The sequence below is a fragment of the Heterodontus francisci genome, chromosome 48 (assembly GCF_036365525.1).
Source record: "Heterodontus francisci isolate sHetFra1 chromosome 48, sHetFra1.hap1, whole genome shotgun sequence".
In the NCBI taxonomy this organism is placed as follows: domain Eukaryota; kingdom Metazoa; phylum Chordata; class Chondrichthyes; order Heterodontiformes; family Heterodontidae; genus Heterodontus; species Heterodontus francisci.
This window is the reverse complement of record NC_090418.1, coordinates 19,173,577-19,189,937: the sequence shown is the minus strand read 5'-3', so window position 1 is coordinate 19,189,937 and position 16,361 is coordinate 19,173,577. Positions and strand designations below refer to the sequence as shown.

General features: G+C 45.1%; 1 protein-coding gene across 1 annotated transcript in view; it reads right to left on the bottom strand.

The window, feature by feature from the left end:
• and3 (actinodin3) overlaps window positions 1-16,361 on the bottom strand; it is a 213,287-nt gene that overhangs the window by 19,544 nt on the left and 177,382 nt on the right. Inside the window, exon 2 of the mRNA XM_068024039.1 lies at window positions 9,355-9,447. Coding sequence (XP_067880140.1) covers window positions 9,355-9,427 — 73 coding nt within the window. The 5' untranslated portion in view covers window positions 9,428-9,447. The remainder of the gene's footprint in view (window positions 1-9,354; window positions 9,448-16,361) is intronic.

Below are 16,361 nucleotides of genomic sequence, written 5' to 3'. Positions count from 1 at the left end.
CCGCACCCCCGCCGCCCCCCCCCACCCCCCGCCACAGCTCTGTATTACAGTAACTGAAGTCCCATACTTTTCACTGTTCTAGTATTTTTGCATTTCTTTGAAATTCGCTCCTCTATCTCCTTCTCATTATTTGCAGATCTATACTAAACACCCAGTAATCTAACAATCCTTTCCTACTCCTCAACTCCAACCAAACAGATTCAGTCTTTGAACCCGCTAACATATCATCCCTCTGTAGGACTGTAATATTACAGCCACCCCCTCCTTCCTTTATCACTTCCCTATCCCTCCTGAATACATTCTAGCCAGGAATGTTTCATTCCCATTCCTGTCCAAGTTTAAACCATGTCTCCAACTATAGTCCCTGTGTCGTAACCTCACATTTCACTTGTAGCTTATCAGCTTTATTTATAAAGCTCCTCACATTCGCACACATGCATTCCAACACCAAGCCAACTTTCTTTCCTCCATTTAATTCCGACACGATTCTTTATTCTGCCGCTGTTTGTCCCTCCTGGATTTCGATGCACCTTGTTTCTCATCTCTACTGCTGCATTAGGAACATAGGAACACAGGAGCAGTAGTAGGCCATTCAGCCCATCGAGCCTGCTCCGCCATTCAATACGATCATGGCTGATCATCCACTTCAATGTCTTTTTCCCACACTATCCCCCTATCATTTTCTGTCATGTGTATTTAGAAATCTGTCAATCTCTGCTTTAAACGTACTCAATGACTGAGCTTCCACAGCCCTCTGGGGTAGAGAATTCCAAAGATTCACAACCCTCTGAGTAAAGAAATTTCTCCTCATCTCTGTCCTAAGTGGCTTCTCCCTTATTTTGAAATTGTGTCCCCTGGTTCTAGGCTCACCAACCAGGGGAAACATCTTAGATGCATCGACCCTGTCTATCCCTTTAAGTATTTTGTAGGTTTCAATGAGATCACCTCTCATTCTTCAAAACTCTAGAGAATACAGGCCCAGTTTCCCCAAGCTCTCCTCACAGGACAGTCCCACCATCCCGGGAACATGTCTGGTGAACCTTCGTTGCACTCCCTCTATGGCAAGAATATCCTTCCTAAGGTAAGGGGATCAAAACTGCACACAGTACTCCAGGTGCGGTCTAACCAAGGTTCTATACAATTGAAGCGAGACTTTGCTACTCCTGTACTCAAATCCTCTTGCAATAAAGGCTAACATACCATTAGCTTTCCTAATTGCTTGCTGCCCCTACATGTTAGCTTTCAGTGACTTATTAACAAGGACACCCAGGTCCCTTTGTACATCTACACTTTCTAATCTCTTACCATTTAAGAAATGCTTAGTATAGTGGGGAAAGTCTTCGCTCATGTCACCTTAAACAGGCTCCAGAAGCTGGCTGAGCGTGTCTACCCTGAGGGACAGTGTGGCTTTCGAGCAAAGAGATCCACCATTGACATGCTGTTCTCCCTTCGCCAGCTACAGAAGAAATGCCGTGAACAACAGTTGCCCCTCTACATTGCTTTCATTGATCTCACCAAAGCCTTTGACCTCATCAGCTCAACTATCACCAGTAACCTGTCTCTCGATGCAGAATTAAACAGGCGCATGGGAAAGGCTTCCACTGCTATATCCAGACTGGCCAAGAGAGTGTGGGAAAATGGCGCACTGACACAGACACAAAAGTCCAAGTGTATCAGGCCTGTGTCCTCAGTACCTTGCTCTATGGCAGCGAGGCCTGGACAATGTATGTCAGCCAAGAGCGACGTCTCAATTCATTCCATCTTCGCTGCTTCCGGAGAATCCTTGGCATCAGGTGGCAGGACCATATCTCCAACACAGAAGTCCTCGAGGCGGCCAACATCCCCAACATATACACCCTACTGAGCCAGCGGCACTTGAGATGGCTTGGCCATGTGAGCCGCATGGAAGATGGCAGGATCCTCAAGGACACATTGTACAGCGAACTCGTCACTGGTACCAGACCCACCGGCCGTCCATGTCTCCGCTTTAAAGACGTCTGCAAACGCGACATGAAGTCCTGTGACATTGATCACAAGTCGTGGGAATCAGTTCCCATCGATTGCCAGAGCTGGCGGGCAACCATAAAGGTGGGGCTAAAGCGTCGACGAGACTTAGCAGTTGGCAGGAAAAAAGACAGAAGCGCAAGGAGAGAGCCAACTGTGTAACAGCCCCAACAACCAATTTTATCTGCAGCACCTGTGGAAGAGTCTGTCACTAAAATTGGCCTTTATAGCCACTTCAGGCGCTGCTTCACAAACCACTGACCACCTCCAGGCGCTTACCCATTGTCTCTCGAGACAAGGAGGCCAAAGAGAAGACCATTTAAGAAATACTCTGCACTTCTGTTCCTCCTACCAAAGTGGATAACCTCACATTTTTCCACATTATATTCCATCTGCCACGTTCGTGCCCACGCACTAAGTCTGTCCAAATCCCCTTGAAGCCGCTTTGCATCTTCCTCACAACACACGTTCCAACCTAGTTTTGTGTCATCCGCAAACTTGGAAATACTACATTTGGTCCCCACATCCAAATCATTGATATATATTGTGAACAGCTGGGCCCCAAGAACTGATCCCTGTGGTACCCCACTAGTCACAGCCTGTCAATGCGAGAATGACCCGTTTCTTCCTAATCCCTGTTTCCTGCCTGTCAACCAATCCTTAATCCATGCCAGTATATTACCTCCTATCCCATGCACTTTCATTTTGCTAACCAACCTCCTGTGGGGGACTTTATCAAAAGCTTTCTGAAAATCCAAATATACCATGTCCAGCTTTTATCAATTCTGTTATTAACATCCTCAAAAAACTCCCAACAGGTTCATCAAACATGATTTGCCATTCATAAATCCATGTTGACTATGCCCAATCAGATCATTATCATCCAAGTGTACATTTATCACATCCTTTAGAATAGATTCGAGCATTTTCCCAACGACTGATGTAAGACTAACAGGTCTGTAATTCCCTGTTTTCTCGCTCCCTCCCTTCATAAATAGTGGGTGACATTTGTTACCTTCCAATCTGCAGGAACCATTCCAGAATCTATAGAATTTTGGAAGATGATCACCAATGCATCCACTATCTCCATAGATATCTCTCTTAACACTCTGGGATGTAGAATATCAGGTCCCAGGGACTTATCAACCTTCAGCCCCATTAATTTCTCCAATACAACTTTCTTACTAATACTAATTTCCTTCATTTCCTCATTCTCCCTAAACCCTTGGATCTCTAATTCTGGGAGATTTCTTGGTATCTTCCTCAGTGAAGACAGACACAAAATAATCATTTAGCTTCTCTGCCATTTCTCTATTCCCCATTATAAATTCTCCTGATTCTGCCTGTAATGGACCCACATTTGTCTTAGCCAAACGTTTCCTTTTTACATCCCATAGAAGCTTTTACGGTCCGTTTTAATGTTTTTTGCTAGTTTACATTCATATTCCATTCTCCCTTTCTTTATCAGTTTCTTGGTCCTCCTTTGCTGTATTCTAAAATCCTCCCAATCCTCAGGTTTACTAGTATTTCTGGCAACTTTATAGGTCTTTTCTTTTAATTTTATACAACCCTTAACTTCTTTTGTTATCCACAGTTGACTGCCTTTAATTTTGGGCTTTTTGTGCCTTGAAGGTTTGTTTAGTTTCTGTAAACTATGTAATATTTCTTGAAAGACTATCCATTGCCTATGTACTGTCATACCTTTTAATGTATTTTCCCAATCCACCTCAGCCAATTTGCCCCTCATACCTTCATAATGTCCTTTGTTCAAATTTAACACCCTGGCTTGAGATTGAACTACTAGGGGAAATCTCTCCACTGGCTGGAGTCTTAAGAGAAGATAAATAGAAACATGGAAAATAGGAGCAGGAGTAGGCCAATCGGCCCTTCGAGCCTGCTCCGCCATTCATTATGATTATGGCTGATCATCCAACTCAGTAACCTCTTCCCGTTTTCTCCCCATATCCTTTGATCCCTTTAGCCCCAAGAGCTCTATCTAACTCTTTCTTGAAAACATACAATGTTTTGGCCTCAACTGCTTTCTATAGTAGCGAATTCCACAGGCTCACCACTGTCTGGGTGAAGAAATTTCTCCTCATCTCAGTCCTGAAAGGTTTATCCCGTATCCTTAGACTATAGTAGCGACATTTAAGAGGCATCTGGACAGGTACTTGAATGAGCAAGGCATAGAGGGATATGGAATTAATGCAGGCAGGTGGGATTAGTATAGACAGGCATCATGGTCGGCATGGATGCGGTGGGCCGAAGGGCCTTTTTCTATGCTGTACGACTCTATGACTGTGACCCATGCTTCTGGACTCCCCCACCATCGGGAACATCCTTCCTGCATCTACCCTGTCAAGTCCTGTTAGAATTTTATAGGTTTCTAAGAGATTCCCCATCACTCTTCTGAACTCCAGCGAATATAATCCTAACCGACTCAATTTCTCCTCATACGTCAGTCCCAACATCCCAGGAATCAGTCTGGTAAACCTTCGCTGCATTCCCTCCATAGCAAGAACATCCTTCCTCAGATAAGAAGACCAAAACTGCACACAATATTCCAGGTGTGGCCTCACCAAGGCCCTGTATAATTGCAGCGACACATCCTTGCTCCTGTACTGGAATCCTCTTGCTATGAAGACCAACATACCATTTGCCTTTTTTACCACCTGTTGCACCTGCATGCTTACCTTCAGCGACTGGTGTACGAGAACACCCAGATCTCGCTGCATAGTCCCCTCTCTCAGTTTATAGCCATTCAGATAAGAATCTGCCTTCCTGTTTTTGCTACCAAAGTGGATAACCTCACATTTATCCACATTATACTGCATCTGCCATGCATTAGCCCACTCTCTCAACTTGTCCAAATCACCCTGAAGCCTCTCTGCATCCTCCTCACAACTCACCCTCCCACCCAGTTTTGTGTCATCTGCAAATTTGGAGATATTACATTTACTTCCCTCATCTAAATCATAATGTATATTGTGAATAGCTGGGGTCCTGGCACCGATCCCTGCGGTACCCCACTAGTCACTGCCTGCCATTCGGAAAAAGACCCATTTATCCCTACTCTTTGTTTCCTGTCCGCCATCCAATTTTCTATCCATCGCAATACACTACCCCCAATCCCATGCGCTTTAATTTTAACAAAGAACAAAGAACAAAGAAAATTACAGCACAGGAACAGGCCCTTCGGCCCTCCAAGCCTGCGCCGATCCAGATCCTCTATCTAAACATGTCGCCTATTTTCTAAGGGTCTGTATCTCTTTTCTTCCTGCCCATTCATGTATCTGTCTAAATACATCTTAAAAGACGCCATCGTGCCCGCATCTACCACCTCCGCTGGCAACGCGTTCCAGGCACCCACCACCCTCTGCGTAAAGAACGTTCCACGCATATCCCCCCTAAACTTTTCCCCTTTCACTTTGAACTCGTGTCCTCTAGTAATTGAATCCCCCACTCTGGGAAAAAGCCTCTTGCTATCCACCCTGTCTATACCTCTCATGATTTTGTACACCTCAATCAGGTCCCCCCTCAACCTCCGTCTTTCTAATGAAAATAATCCTAATCTACTCAACCTCTCTTCATAGCTAGCGCCCTCCATACCAGGCAACATCCTGGTGAACCTCCTCTGCACCCTCTCCAAAGCATCCACATCCTTTTGGTAATGTGGCGACCAGAACTGCACGCAGTATTCCAAATGTGGTCGAACCAAAGTCCTATACAACTGTAACATGACCTGCCAACTCTTGTACTCAATACCCCGTCCGATGAAGGAAAGCATGCCGTATGCCTTCTTGACCACTCTATTTACCTGCGTTGCCACCTTCAGGGAACAGTGGACCTGAACACCCAAATCTCTCTGTACATCAATTTTCCCCAGGACTTTTCCATTTACTGTATAGTTCACTCTTGAATTGGATCTTCCAAAATGCATCACCTCGCATTTGCCCTGATTGAACTCCATCTGCCATTTCTCTGCCCAACTCTCCAATCTATCTATATTCTGCTGTATTCTCTGACAGTCCCCTTCACTATCTGCTACTCCACCAATCTTAGTGTCGTCTGCAAACTTGCTAATCAGTCCACCTATACTTTCCTCCAAATCATTAATGTATATCACAAACAACAGTGGTCCCAGCACGGATCCCTGTGGAACACCACTGGTCACACGTCTCCATTTTGAGAAACTCCCTTCTACTGCTACTCTCTGTCTCCTGTTGCCCAGCCAATGCTAATCTCTTATGTGGGACTTTGTCGAAAGCCTTCTGAAAGTCCAAATAAACCACATCCACTGGCTCCCCCTCATCAACTCTACTGGTTACATCCTCGAAGAATTCTGGTAGATTTGTCAAGCATGATTTCCCTTTCGTAAATCCATGCTGACTCTGCCCGATTCTACCACTGTTCTCCAAGTGCTCCACTATAAAATCTTTGATAATGGAATTTTCCCCACTACCGACGTCAGGCTGACTGGTCTATAATTCCCTGCTTTCTCTCTACCTCCCTTTTTAAATAGTGGGGTTAACCCCCAATCTGTAGGAACTGTTCCAGAGTCTATAGAGTCTTGGAAGATGACCACCAATGCATCCACAATTTCTAGGGCCACTTCCTTAAGTACTCTGGGATGCATACCATCAGGCCCTGGGGATTTATCGGCCTTCAATCCCATCAGTTTCCCCAACACCATTTCTCTACTCATACTGATTTCTTTCAGTTCCTCTCTCTCATTAAGCCCTCTGTTCCCCAACATTTCTAGTATGTTATTTGTGTCCTCCTTTGTGAAGACAGAACTAAAGTATGCATTTAGTTGGTCAGCCATTTCTTTATTCCCAATAATAAATTCCCCTATTTCTGACTGTAAGGGACCTACATTTTTCTTCAGCAATCTTTTTCTGTTCACATACTTACAGAAACTTTTACAGTCAGTTTTTATGTTGCCCGCAAGCTTGCTCTTATACTCTATTTTCCCCTTCTTAATCAATCCCTTGGTCTTCCTTTGCTGAATTCTAATGATGTGATTGTTTTGATTGTTGAAGGCCAATGTCACTTTTTTATAGATTTAAAGGAAATCAAAACTTGAGAAAACAATTTTTGACAAAATAGGCGTTCCTCAGTGTGCTGCCCGAGGCCCAACCAACTTCAGCTGCTTCATCAATGAGTTTTTCTCCATCATAAGGTCAGAAGTGGGGATGTTCGCTGATGATTTTTTGCTGAATCTTACAAAGTTCTTACAGGGCATGACAGGGTGGCTGTAGATAGGATTCTTCCCTTGGCTGGTGAGTCTAGAACCAAGGGGCATCATGTTAGAATAAGGGGCAGGCCATTTCTTCACTCAGAGGGTGGTGAATCGTTGGAATTCTCTACCCCAGAGGGCTGTGGAAGTTCAATCATTGAGCATGTTCAAGACAGAAATCGATAGATATCTGGATACTAATGACATCAATGGACATGGGGATAGCACAGGGAAGTGGCATTGAGGTAGATAATCAGCCATGATGTGTTTGAATGGTGGAGCAGGCTCAATGGGCTGAAATGGGCCTACTGCTGCTCTTGTTTTTATATTAAAATAAAAGCAAAATACTGCAGATGCTGGAAATCTGAAACAAAAACAAGAAATGCTGGAATCACTCAGCAGGTCTGGCAGCATCTGTGGAAAGAGAAGCAGAGTTAACGTTTCGGGTCAGTGACCCTTCTTCGGAACTGACAAATATTAGAAAAGTCACCAAATTGCATCTCATCTACCGATTAGGCACACTACAGCCTGCCGGACTGAACATTGAGTTCAATAATTTCAGAGCATGACAGCCCCCCACTTTACTTTCATTTTTAGTCATTTTTAGTTATTTTTTCTTCCTCTTTTTTTTACATTCCTTTTTACATTTTTTACAATCTTTTTTTGCATTTATTTCATTTCATCTTAGTTTGTTCAGTTTGCTTACCCACTGTTTTTTTCAGGTTGTTTTTCTTCAGGTTTGCACTTGCTGCTGTTCAATATTCAGTATATTCACACCTAATCTGTACTAATGCTTTGTCTTTCAACACACCATTAACATATTGTTTGCCTTTGCTCCGTGACCTTTTGGTCAGCTATGTGGCCTGGTCCAATCTGCACCTTCTCCTTTGTTATCTCTTGCCCAACCCCCACCTCACTTGTTTATAATCTGTGACTTTTCTAATATTTGTCAGTTCCGAAGAAGGGTCACTGACCCGAAACGTTAACTCTGCTTCTCTTTCCACAGATGCTGCCAGACCTGCTGAGTGAATCCAGCATTTCTTGTTCTTGTTTTTATATTGTTCGATGTTCAGTACCATTCGTGACTGCTCAGTTGCTGACACAGTCCGTGTCTACATACAGCGAAACCTGGACAACTTTCAGGCTTACGCTGATAAGTGGCAAATAACATTCGCACCACATGAGTGCCAGATGATGATCACCAATAAGAGAGAATCCAGTCATCTCCCGTTGACAATCAATGGCATTACCATCGCTGAATCCCCCACTATCAACATCCTAGGGGTTATCATTGACCAGAAACTGAACTGGAGTAGTCATATAAATACTGTGGCTACAAGAGCAGGTCAGAGGCTGGGAGTCCCGCGGCGAGTAACTCACCTCCTGACTCCCCAAAGCCTGTCCACCATCTACAAGACACAAGTCAGGAGTGTGATAGAATACTCTCCACCAACTAGGACAAAGGAGTCCGCTTGATCAGCACCCCTTCTATCACCTTAAACATTCACTCCCTCCACCACCGACGCACAGTGGCAGCAGTGTGTACCATCTACAAGATGCACTGCAGCAATGCACCAAGGCTCCTTTGACAGCACCTTCCAATCCCACGACCTCTACCACCTAGAAGCTCAAGGGCAGCAGATGCATGGGAACACCACCACCTGCAAGTTCCCATCCAAGACACACACCATCCTGACTCGGAACTATTTCGCCATTCTTTCACTGTCGCTGGGTCAAAATCCTGGAACTCCCTTCCTAACAGCACTGTGGGTGTGCCTACCCCCACATGGACTGCAGCGGTTCAAGAAGGCAGCTCACCACCACCTTCTCAAGGGCAATTACAGATGGGCAATGAATGCTGGCCTGGCCAGTGACACCCACATCCCATGAATCAATAACAAAAAAACTCATATACCCCATACTCTATAATCTCACAATGTTATGATGCCCATGTAATCTCACTCTCCCTGTGTAATCTCACTCTCCCTGTGTAATCTCGCTCTCCCTGTGTAATCTCACTCTCCCTGTGTAATCTCACTCTTCCTGTGGAAGCTCCGACTCCCCATTCCCAGGTCTGCTCCAGCTTCCAGTTTCAGGATGTAGTCACTCACCAGGCAGGATGAACATGGTCAGCACTGTGGTAGCAAGCAAGCTCCAGGACATTGTGCTTTGCTGGGTCATCATTCCACTTTGCGAATAAATACCTGTTAGCAATAAGAAGAAGAATAATATAGTGCAGAAGGAGGCCATTTGGCCCATTGTGCCTGTTCTGAAACATTCAAAGAGCAATCTAATGAATCTCATACCCATGCTCTTTCCCTATATCCCTGTCATTTTTTCCCCTTCAAGTAATTATCCAATTCCCCTTTTGAACGTTACTATTGAATCTGCTTCCTTTTAGGCAGCGCATTCCAGATCACAACAATGTGCTGAGTAAAAATAAAATCTTTTAATCTCCACCCTTGTTCTTCTGGCAACCTGTATCCTCTAGTTATCAATCCTTCTGCAGTGGACACTGTTTCTCCTTATTTACTCATCATGATTTTCAACACTTTTATCAACTTACTTAAGAAAGGATATAATTACATTGGAGGCAGTTCAGAGAAGGTTTACTAGATGGATTCCTGCGATGAGGAAAGGTTGGACAGGTTGGGCCTGTATCCATTGGCGTTTAGAAGAATGAGCGGTGATCTTATTGAAACATATAAGATTCTGAGGGGACTGGACCGGGTGGATGCTGAGAGGATGTTTCCCCTTGTGGGAGAGACTAGAACTAGAGGACATGGCTTAAAAATAAGGGGTCTTCCATTTAAGATGGAGATAGGGGGAAATTTTTTCTCTCAGAGGGTGGTTAGTCTGTGGAATTCTCTCCCCCAGAGAGCAGTGGAGGCGGGATCATTGAATATATTCAAGACTGAGTTAGATAAATTCTTAATTGACAAGGGAGTCAAAGGTTATAGGGGTAGACAGGAAAGTAGAGTTGAGTCCACGATCAGATGAGCCATGATCTTATCAAATGGTGCATCAGGTTCGAGGGGCTGAATGGCCTGCTCTGAGAACAGCCCCAGCTTCTCCAGTCTCTTCAACTAACTGAAGTCCTGCATCCCTGATATCGTTCTGGTGACTCTCCTCTGCACCCTCTCACAAGCCTTGACATCCTTCCCAAAGTGCATGCCCAGAGCTGGAAACATCACCGAACGCCTAACCATAAAGGTTTAGAATAACTTCCTTGGTTTTCTACTCTATGGCTCGAGATATAAAGCCAAGCCTCCACTATTCCATTTTAAAAGCCTTCTCAACTTCTCCTTCCACCTTCGAAGATTGGTGTATATACACCCCAGGTCTCTCTGTTCCTGAACCCTCTTTAGGATTGTATCATTTAGTTTATCTTGCCTCCCCTCATTCTTTCTACCAAATTGCATCAACTAACACTTCCCTGTGTTAAATTGCATCTGCCATGCATCTGCTCATTTCACCAGCCCGTCTATGTCTTCCCTGAAGCCTGTTACTGTCCACCTCACTGTTTACTACTTTTCCAAGTTTCAGACCATCTCCAAACTTTGAAATTACACCCTGCATACCCAAGTCTAGATCAGTAAAACATATTAAAAAGAGCAGTGGTCCTAAATCCCACCACTGGGGTCACCAGTGTATACTTCCAGTTTAAAGTCATCCTTTCACCATGAATCTTTGCTTTCTGTCCCTTAGCCAATGTTGGAGCTGCAATTCAATTTTCCAAACACTCTTGATTCAGAAATTGTCCACTATGATTGGAAAATTACCAATGTCACTCCACAATTTAAGAGGGTAAGAGAGATAAACTGGGAAATGATAGGCCCATTAGTCTAATGTCTGTTGTGGAGAAGTGACTAGAATCTGTTACTAGGGACAGAGTGACTGAGTACTGGGACAAATATGAAGTGATCAGAGAGAGCCAGCATGGATTTGTAAAGGGTAAGTCACGTCTGTTGAAACTCGTTGAATTTTTTGGGGCGTTAATTAAAGTGGTAGATAAAGGAGAGTCTATGTTATTCATACGGAATCCCAGAGGGAATTCTACAAGGTTCCGCATAACAAATTGTTAGCAATAATAAACTGTGAGGAAGGTAGTGATAAACTTCAAAAGGCTGCTGAAATGGGCAGAAAGTGACAGACGAAATTTAATGCAGAAAAATGTATAGTGATTCATTTTGGTAGGAAGAATGAAGAGAGGCAACGTAAATAAAGGGTACAATTCAAAATGGGGTGCAGGAACCTGGGGGTAGATGCAGACAAATCATTGAAGTTTGCAGGGCAAGTTGAGAAAGTGGTTAATAAAGCAATATGGGATCCTGGGCTTTATAATTTTTTTTTATTCGTTCATGGGATGTGGGTGTCACTGGCCAGGCCAGCATTTATTGCCCATCCCTAATTGCCCTTGAGAAGGTGGTGGTGAGCTGCCTTCTAGAACTGCTGCAGTCTATGTGGGGTAGGTACACCAACAGTGCCGTTAGGAAGGGAGTTCCAGGATTTTGCCCCAGTGTCAGTGAAGGAACGACGATATAGTTCCAAGTCGGGATGGTGTGTGACTTGGAGGGGAACTTGCAGGTGGTGGTGTTCCCATGCATCTGCTGCCCTTGTCCTTCTAGGTGGTAGAGGTCGCAGGTTTGGAAAGTGCTGTTGAAGGAGCCTTGGTGAGTTGCTGCGGTGCATCTTGTAGATGGTACACACTGCTGCCACTGTGCGTCGGTGGTGGAGGGAGTGAATGTTAGTGGATGGGGTGCCAATCAAGCGGGCTGCTTTGTCCTGGATGGTGTTGAGCTTCTTAAGTGTTGTTGGAGCTGCACTCATCCAGGCAAGTGGAGAGTATTCCATCACACTCCTGACTTGTACCTTGTCGATGGTGGACAGGCTTTGGGGAGTCAGGAGGTGAGTTACTCGCCGCAGGATTCCTAGCCTCTGACCTGTAGTCAGGGTATTTGTATGGCTACTCCAGTTCAGTTTCTGGTCAATGGTAGCCCCCCAGGATGTTGATAGTGGGGGATTCAGCAATTGTAATATCATTGAATGTCAAGGGGAGATGGTTAGATTCTCTCTTGTTGAAGATAGTCATTGCCTGGCACTTGTGTGGTGTGAATGTTACTTTCCACTTATCTGCCCAAGCCTGGATATTGTCCAGGTCTTGCTGCATTTCTACATGGACTGCTTCAGTATTTGAGGAGTCGCGAATGGTGAACATTGTGCAATCATCAGTGAACCTCCCCACTTCTGACCTTATGATTGCAGGAAGGTCATTGATGAAGCAGATGAAGATGGTTGGGCCTAGGACACTACCCTGAGGAATTCCTGCAGTGATGTCCTGGAGCTGAAATGATTGACCTCCAACAACCACAACCATCTTCCTTTGCACTCCAACCAGCGGATAGTTTTCCCCCTGATTCCCATTCACTCCAGTTTTGCTAGGGCTGCTTGATGCCATATTCGGTCAAATGCAACCTTGATGTCAAGGGCAGTCACTCTCACATCACCTCTTGAGTTCGGCTCTTTTGTCCATGTTTGAACCAAGGCTGTAATGAGGTCAGGAGCTGAGTGGCCCTGGAGGAACCCAAACTGAGTGTCACTGAGCATGTTATTGCTAAGCAAGTGCCGCTTGATAGCACTGTCAGGACATCTTCCAAACAGGGGCATAGAGTACAAGAACAAGGAAACCTGTATAAAGCAATGGTTCAAATCAACTGGAGTATTGTGTCCAGTTCTGGGCACCGCACTTTAGGAAGGATATGAAGGCATTAGAGAGGATGCATAAAATATTGATGAGAATGGTCCCAGGGATCAGGAACTTCAATGATGCAAGTAGATTGGAGAAGCTGGGGCTGTTCTCCTTGCAGAAGAGAAATTGAGAGGAGATTTGATAGAGATGTTCAAAATCATGAGGCGTCTGGACAGAGTAGAGAGGGAAAAGCTCTTCCTATTGGCTGAAGGATTAAGAACCAGAGGACACCGATTAAAGGTGACTGGCAAAAGGAGCAAAGGTGACATGAGGAAAAACTTTTTCGTGCAGCGAGTGGTTAGGATCATGAATGCACGGCTTGACAGTGTGGCGGAGGCAGATTCAATCGAGGCTTTCAAGAGGGAATTGGATAATTATCTGAAGAGGAAAAGTTTGCAGGGCTCCAGGGAAAAGGCGGGGGAGTGCGACTAGGTGAGTTGCTCTTGCAGAGAGCTAGCACAGACATGACAGGCCGAATGGCTTCCTTCTGTGCTGCAACCATTCTATGATTCTATGAGAGTACACAGAATTGGAGGCAACCTACTGTCTGGAATAGGGAATTAGTTAGGAGGTAGAGACAGAGAGTAGTGATAATGGAGATGTGCTCTAATTGGTAGGATGTGACCAGTGGTATCCGTCGGGGATCTGTACTGAGGCCTCTGTTTTTCACCATAGTTATCAACAATTTGGATGAAGGATGAGTGAACTGGATATCCAAGGTTGCTGACACTGAGTTGGGTGGCACAATAAACAGTCTCGATGGCAGCAGTGAGTTGCAAAGGGACATTGATAGATTAAGTGAGTTGGCAAAACTGTGGCAGATGGAGCTTAATGTGGGAAAGTGTGAAGTCATCCACTTTACATCAAAGATCGATCAGAGTAGTTCCTAAACGGTGAGAAATTAGAAACTGTGGAGGAGCAGAGGGATTTAGAGATCCGTGTACAGAAATCACTAAAAGCTAATGAACAGGTACAAAAATAATTAAAATGCTAATGGAATGGTGGCCTTTATCTGGAGGGGTAGAATACAAAGTGGAAGAAGTTACATTATAGAACTCGGGTTAAACCCCATGTAGAGGGCTGTGTTCACTTCTGGGCACTGCATCTGAGGAACGCCTTGGAGTAGCTCCAGACTAGATTGTTACCGGGGCTGAAAGGATTACTTCGGTTGTGGGTAAAATGTTGGAAAAGGTTATAAGAGACAGGATTTATAATCATCTTGAAAAGAATAAGTTCATTAGCGATAGTCAGCACGGTTTTGTGACGGGTAGGTCGTGCCTCACAAACTTTATTGAGTTTTTCAAGAAGGTGACCAAACAGGTGGATGAGGGTAAAGCAGTGGATGTGGTGTATATGGATTTCAGTAAGGCGTTTGATAAGGTTCCCCACGGTAGGCTATTGCAGAAAATACGGAAGTATGGGGTTGAAGGTGATTTAGAGCTTTGGATCAGAAATTGGCTAGCTGAAAGAAGACAGAGGGTGGTGGTTGATGGCAAATGTTCATCCTGGAGTTTAGTTACTAGTGGTGTACCGCAAGGATCTGTTTTGGGGCCACTGCTGTTTGTCATTTTTATAAATGACCTGGAAGAGGGTGTAGAAGGGTGGGTTAGTAAATTTGCGGATGACACTAAGGTCGGTGGAGTTGTGGATAGTGCCAAAGGATGTTGTAGGTTACAGAGGGACATAGATAGGCTGCAGAGCTGGGCTGAGAGATGACAAATGGAGTTTAATGCGGAAAAGTGCGAGGCGATTCACTTTGGAAGGAGTAACAGGAATGCAGAGTACTGGGCTAATGGGAAGATTCTTGGTAGTGTAGATGAACAGAGAGATCTTGGTGTCCAGGTGCATAAATCCCTGAAGGTTGCTACCCAGGTTAATAGGGCTGTTAAGAAGGCATATGGTGTGTTAGCTTTTATTAGTAGGGGGATCGAGTTTCGGAGCCACGAGGTCATGCTGCAGCTGTACGAAACTCTGGTGAGACCGCACCTGGAGTATTGCGTGCAGTTCTGGTCACCGCATTATAGGAAGGATGTGGAAGCTTTGGAAAAGGTGCAGAGGAGATTTACTAGGATGTTGCCTGGTATGGAGGGAAGGTCTTAAGAGGAAAGGCTGAGGGACTTGAGGTTGTTTTCGTTGGAGAGAAGGAGGAGGAGAGGTGACTTAATAGAGACATATAAGATAATCAGAGGGTTAGATAGGGTGGATAGTGAGAGTCTTTTTCCTCGGATGGTGATGGCAAACACGAGGGGACATAACTTTAAGTTGAGGCGTGATAGATATAGGACAGATGTTAGAGGTAGTTTCTTTACTCAGAGAGTAGTAGGGGCGTGGAACGCCCTGCCTGCAACAGTAGTAGACTCGCCAACTTTAAGTGCATTTAAGTGGTCATTGGATAGACATATGGATGAAAATGGAATAGTGTAGGTCAGATGGTTTCACAGGTCGGCGCAACATCGAGGGCCGAAGGGCCTGTACTGCGCTGTAATGTTCTAATAAAAAAAATAATTCTAATTATGTGTTTCGTTTGTACAGACTCAGCTTGCATTCCCTTGAGGTGTGATCCAATCAAAGTCTTTCACTTGATTGAAGGAGTTGATAGGGTTGATAGAGAGAAACTATTTCCTCTGATGGGGGTAGTCCAGAACAAGGCAGCATAACCTTAAAAACTAGAGCCAGCCCGTTCAGGGCTGATGTCGGGAAGCATTCCTTCACACAAAGGGGAGTGAGAATCGGGAACTTAACAGGGGGGGGGTGCATCTGTGAACTTGGGGAGCTGATAACGGTGGGGGGGAGGGGAGGGGGAAGGGGGAGGAGGAGGGGACGGGGTGTTCTATGAGCTTGGAGTGGGGTGGCTGGGAGCCCATGGTCTGTTTCTCTCCATCATCGAGACCGTCTACTTCCACCCCTCCTACGTTGGCTCACAGTTAAGCAACAGCTCCATTTTAAAATTCTCATCCTTGCTTTCACATGCCTTGCCCCCCCTCCCATCTCTGTAATCTCCTCCAGCCTCACCACCCTCTGAGATAACTGCACTCCTCTAATTCTGGCCTCTTGAGCATCCCCCTCTCCCTTCACTCCACCAATGGCAGTCATGCCTTTAGCCAGCTCGACTCCTCCCTCTGGAATTTCCTCTCTGCGTCTCTACCCCTCCCTCTCCTCTTTTAAAACCCACCTCTTTCCCTCCCGATCTCTCCTTTCAGGAAGGTCTGACTGATCAGCTCACCCAACTCTGATCACAGAAAGGACGACAGGAGAAGGGTTAACACAAAAACAAAATACTGCAGATGCTGGAAATCTGAGATAAAAACAGTAAGTGCTGGAAATACTCAGCAAGTCAGGCAACACCCGTGGAGAGAGAAGGAAAGTGAG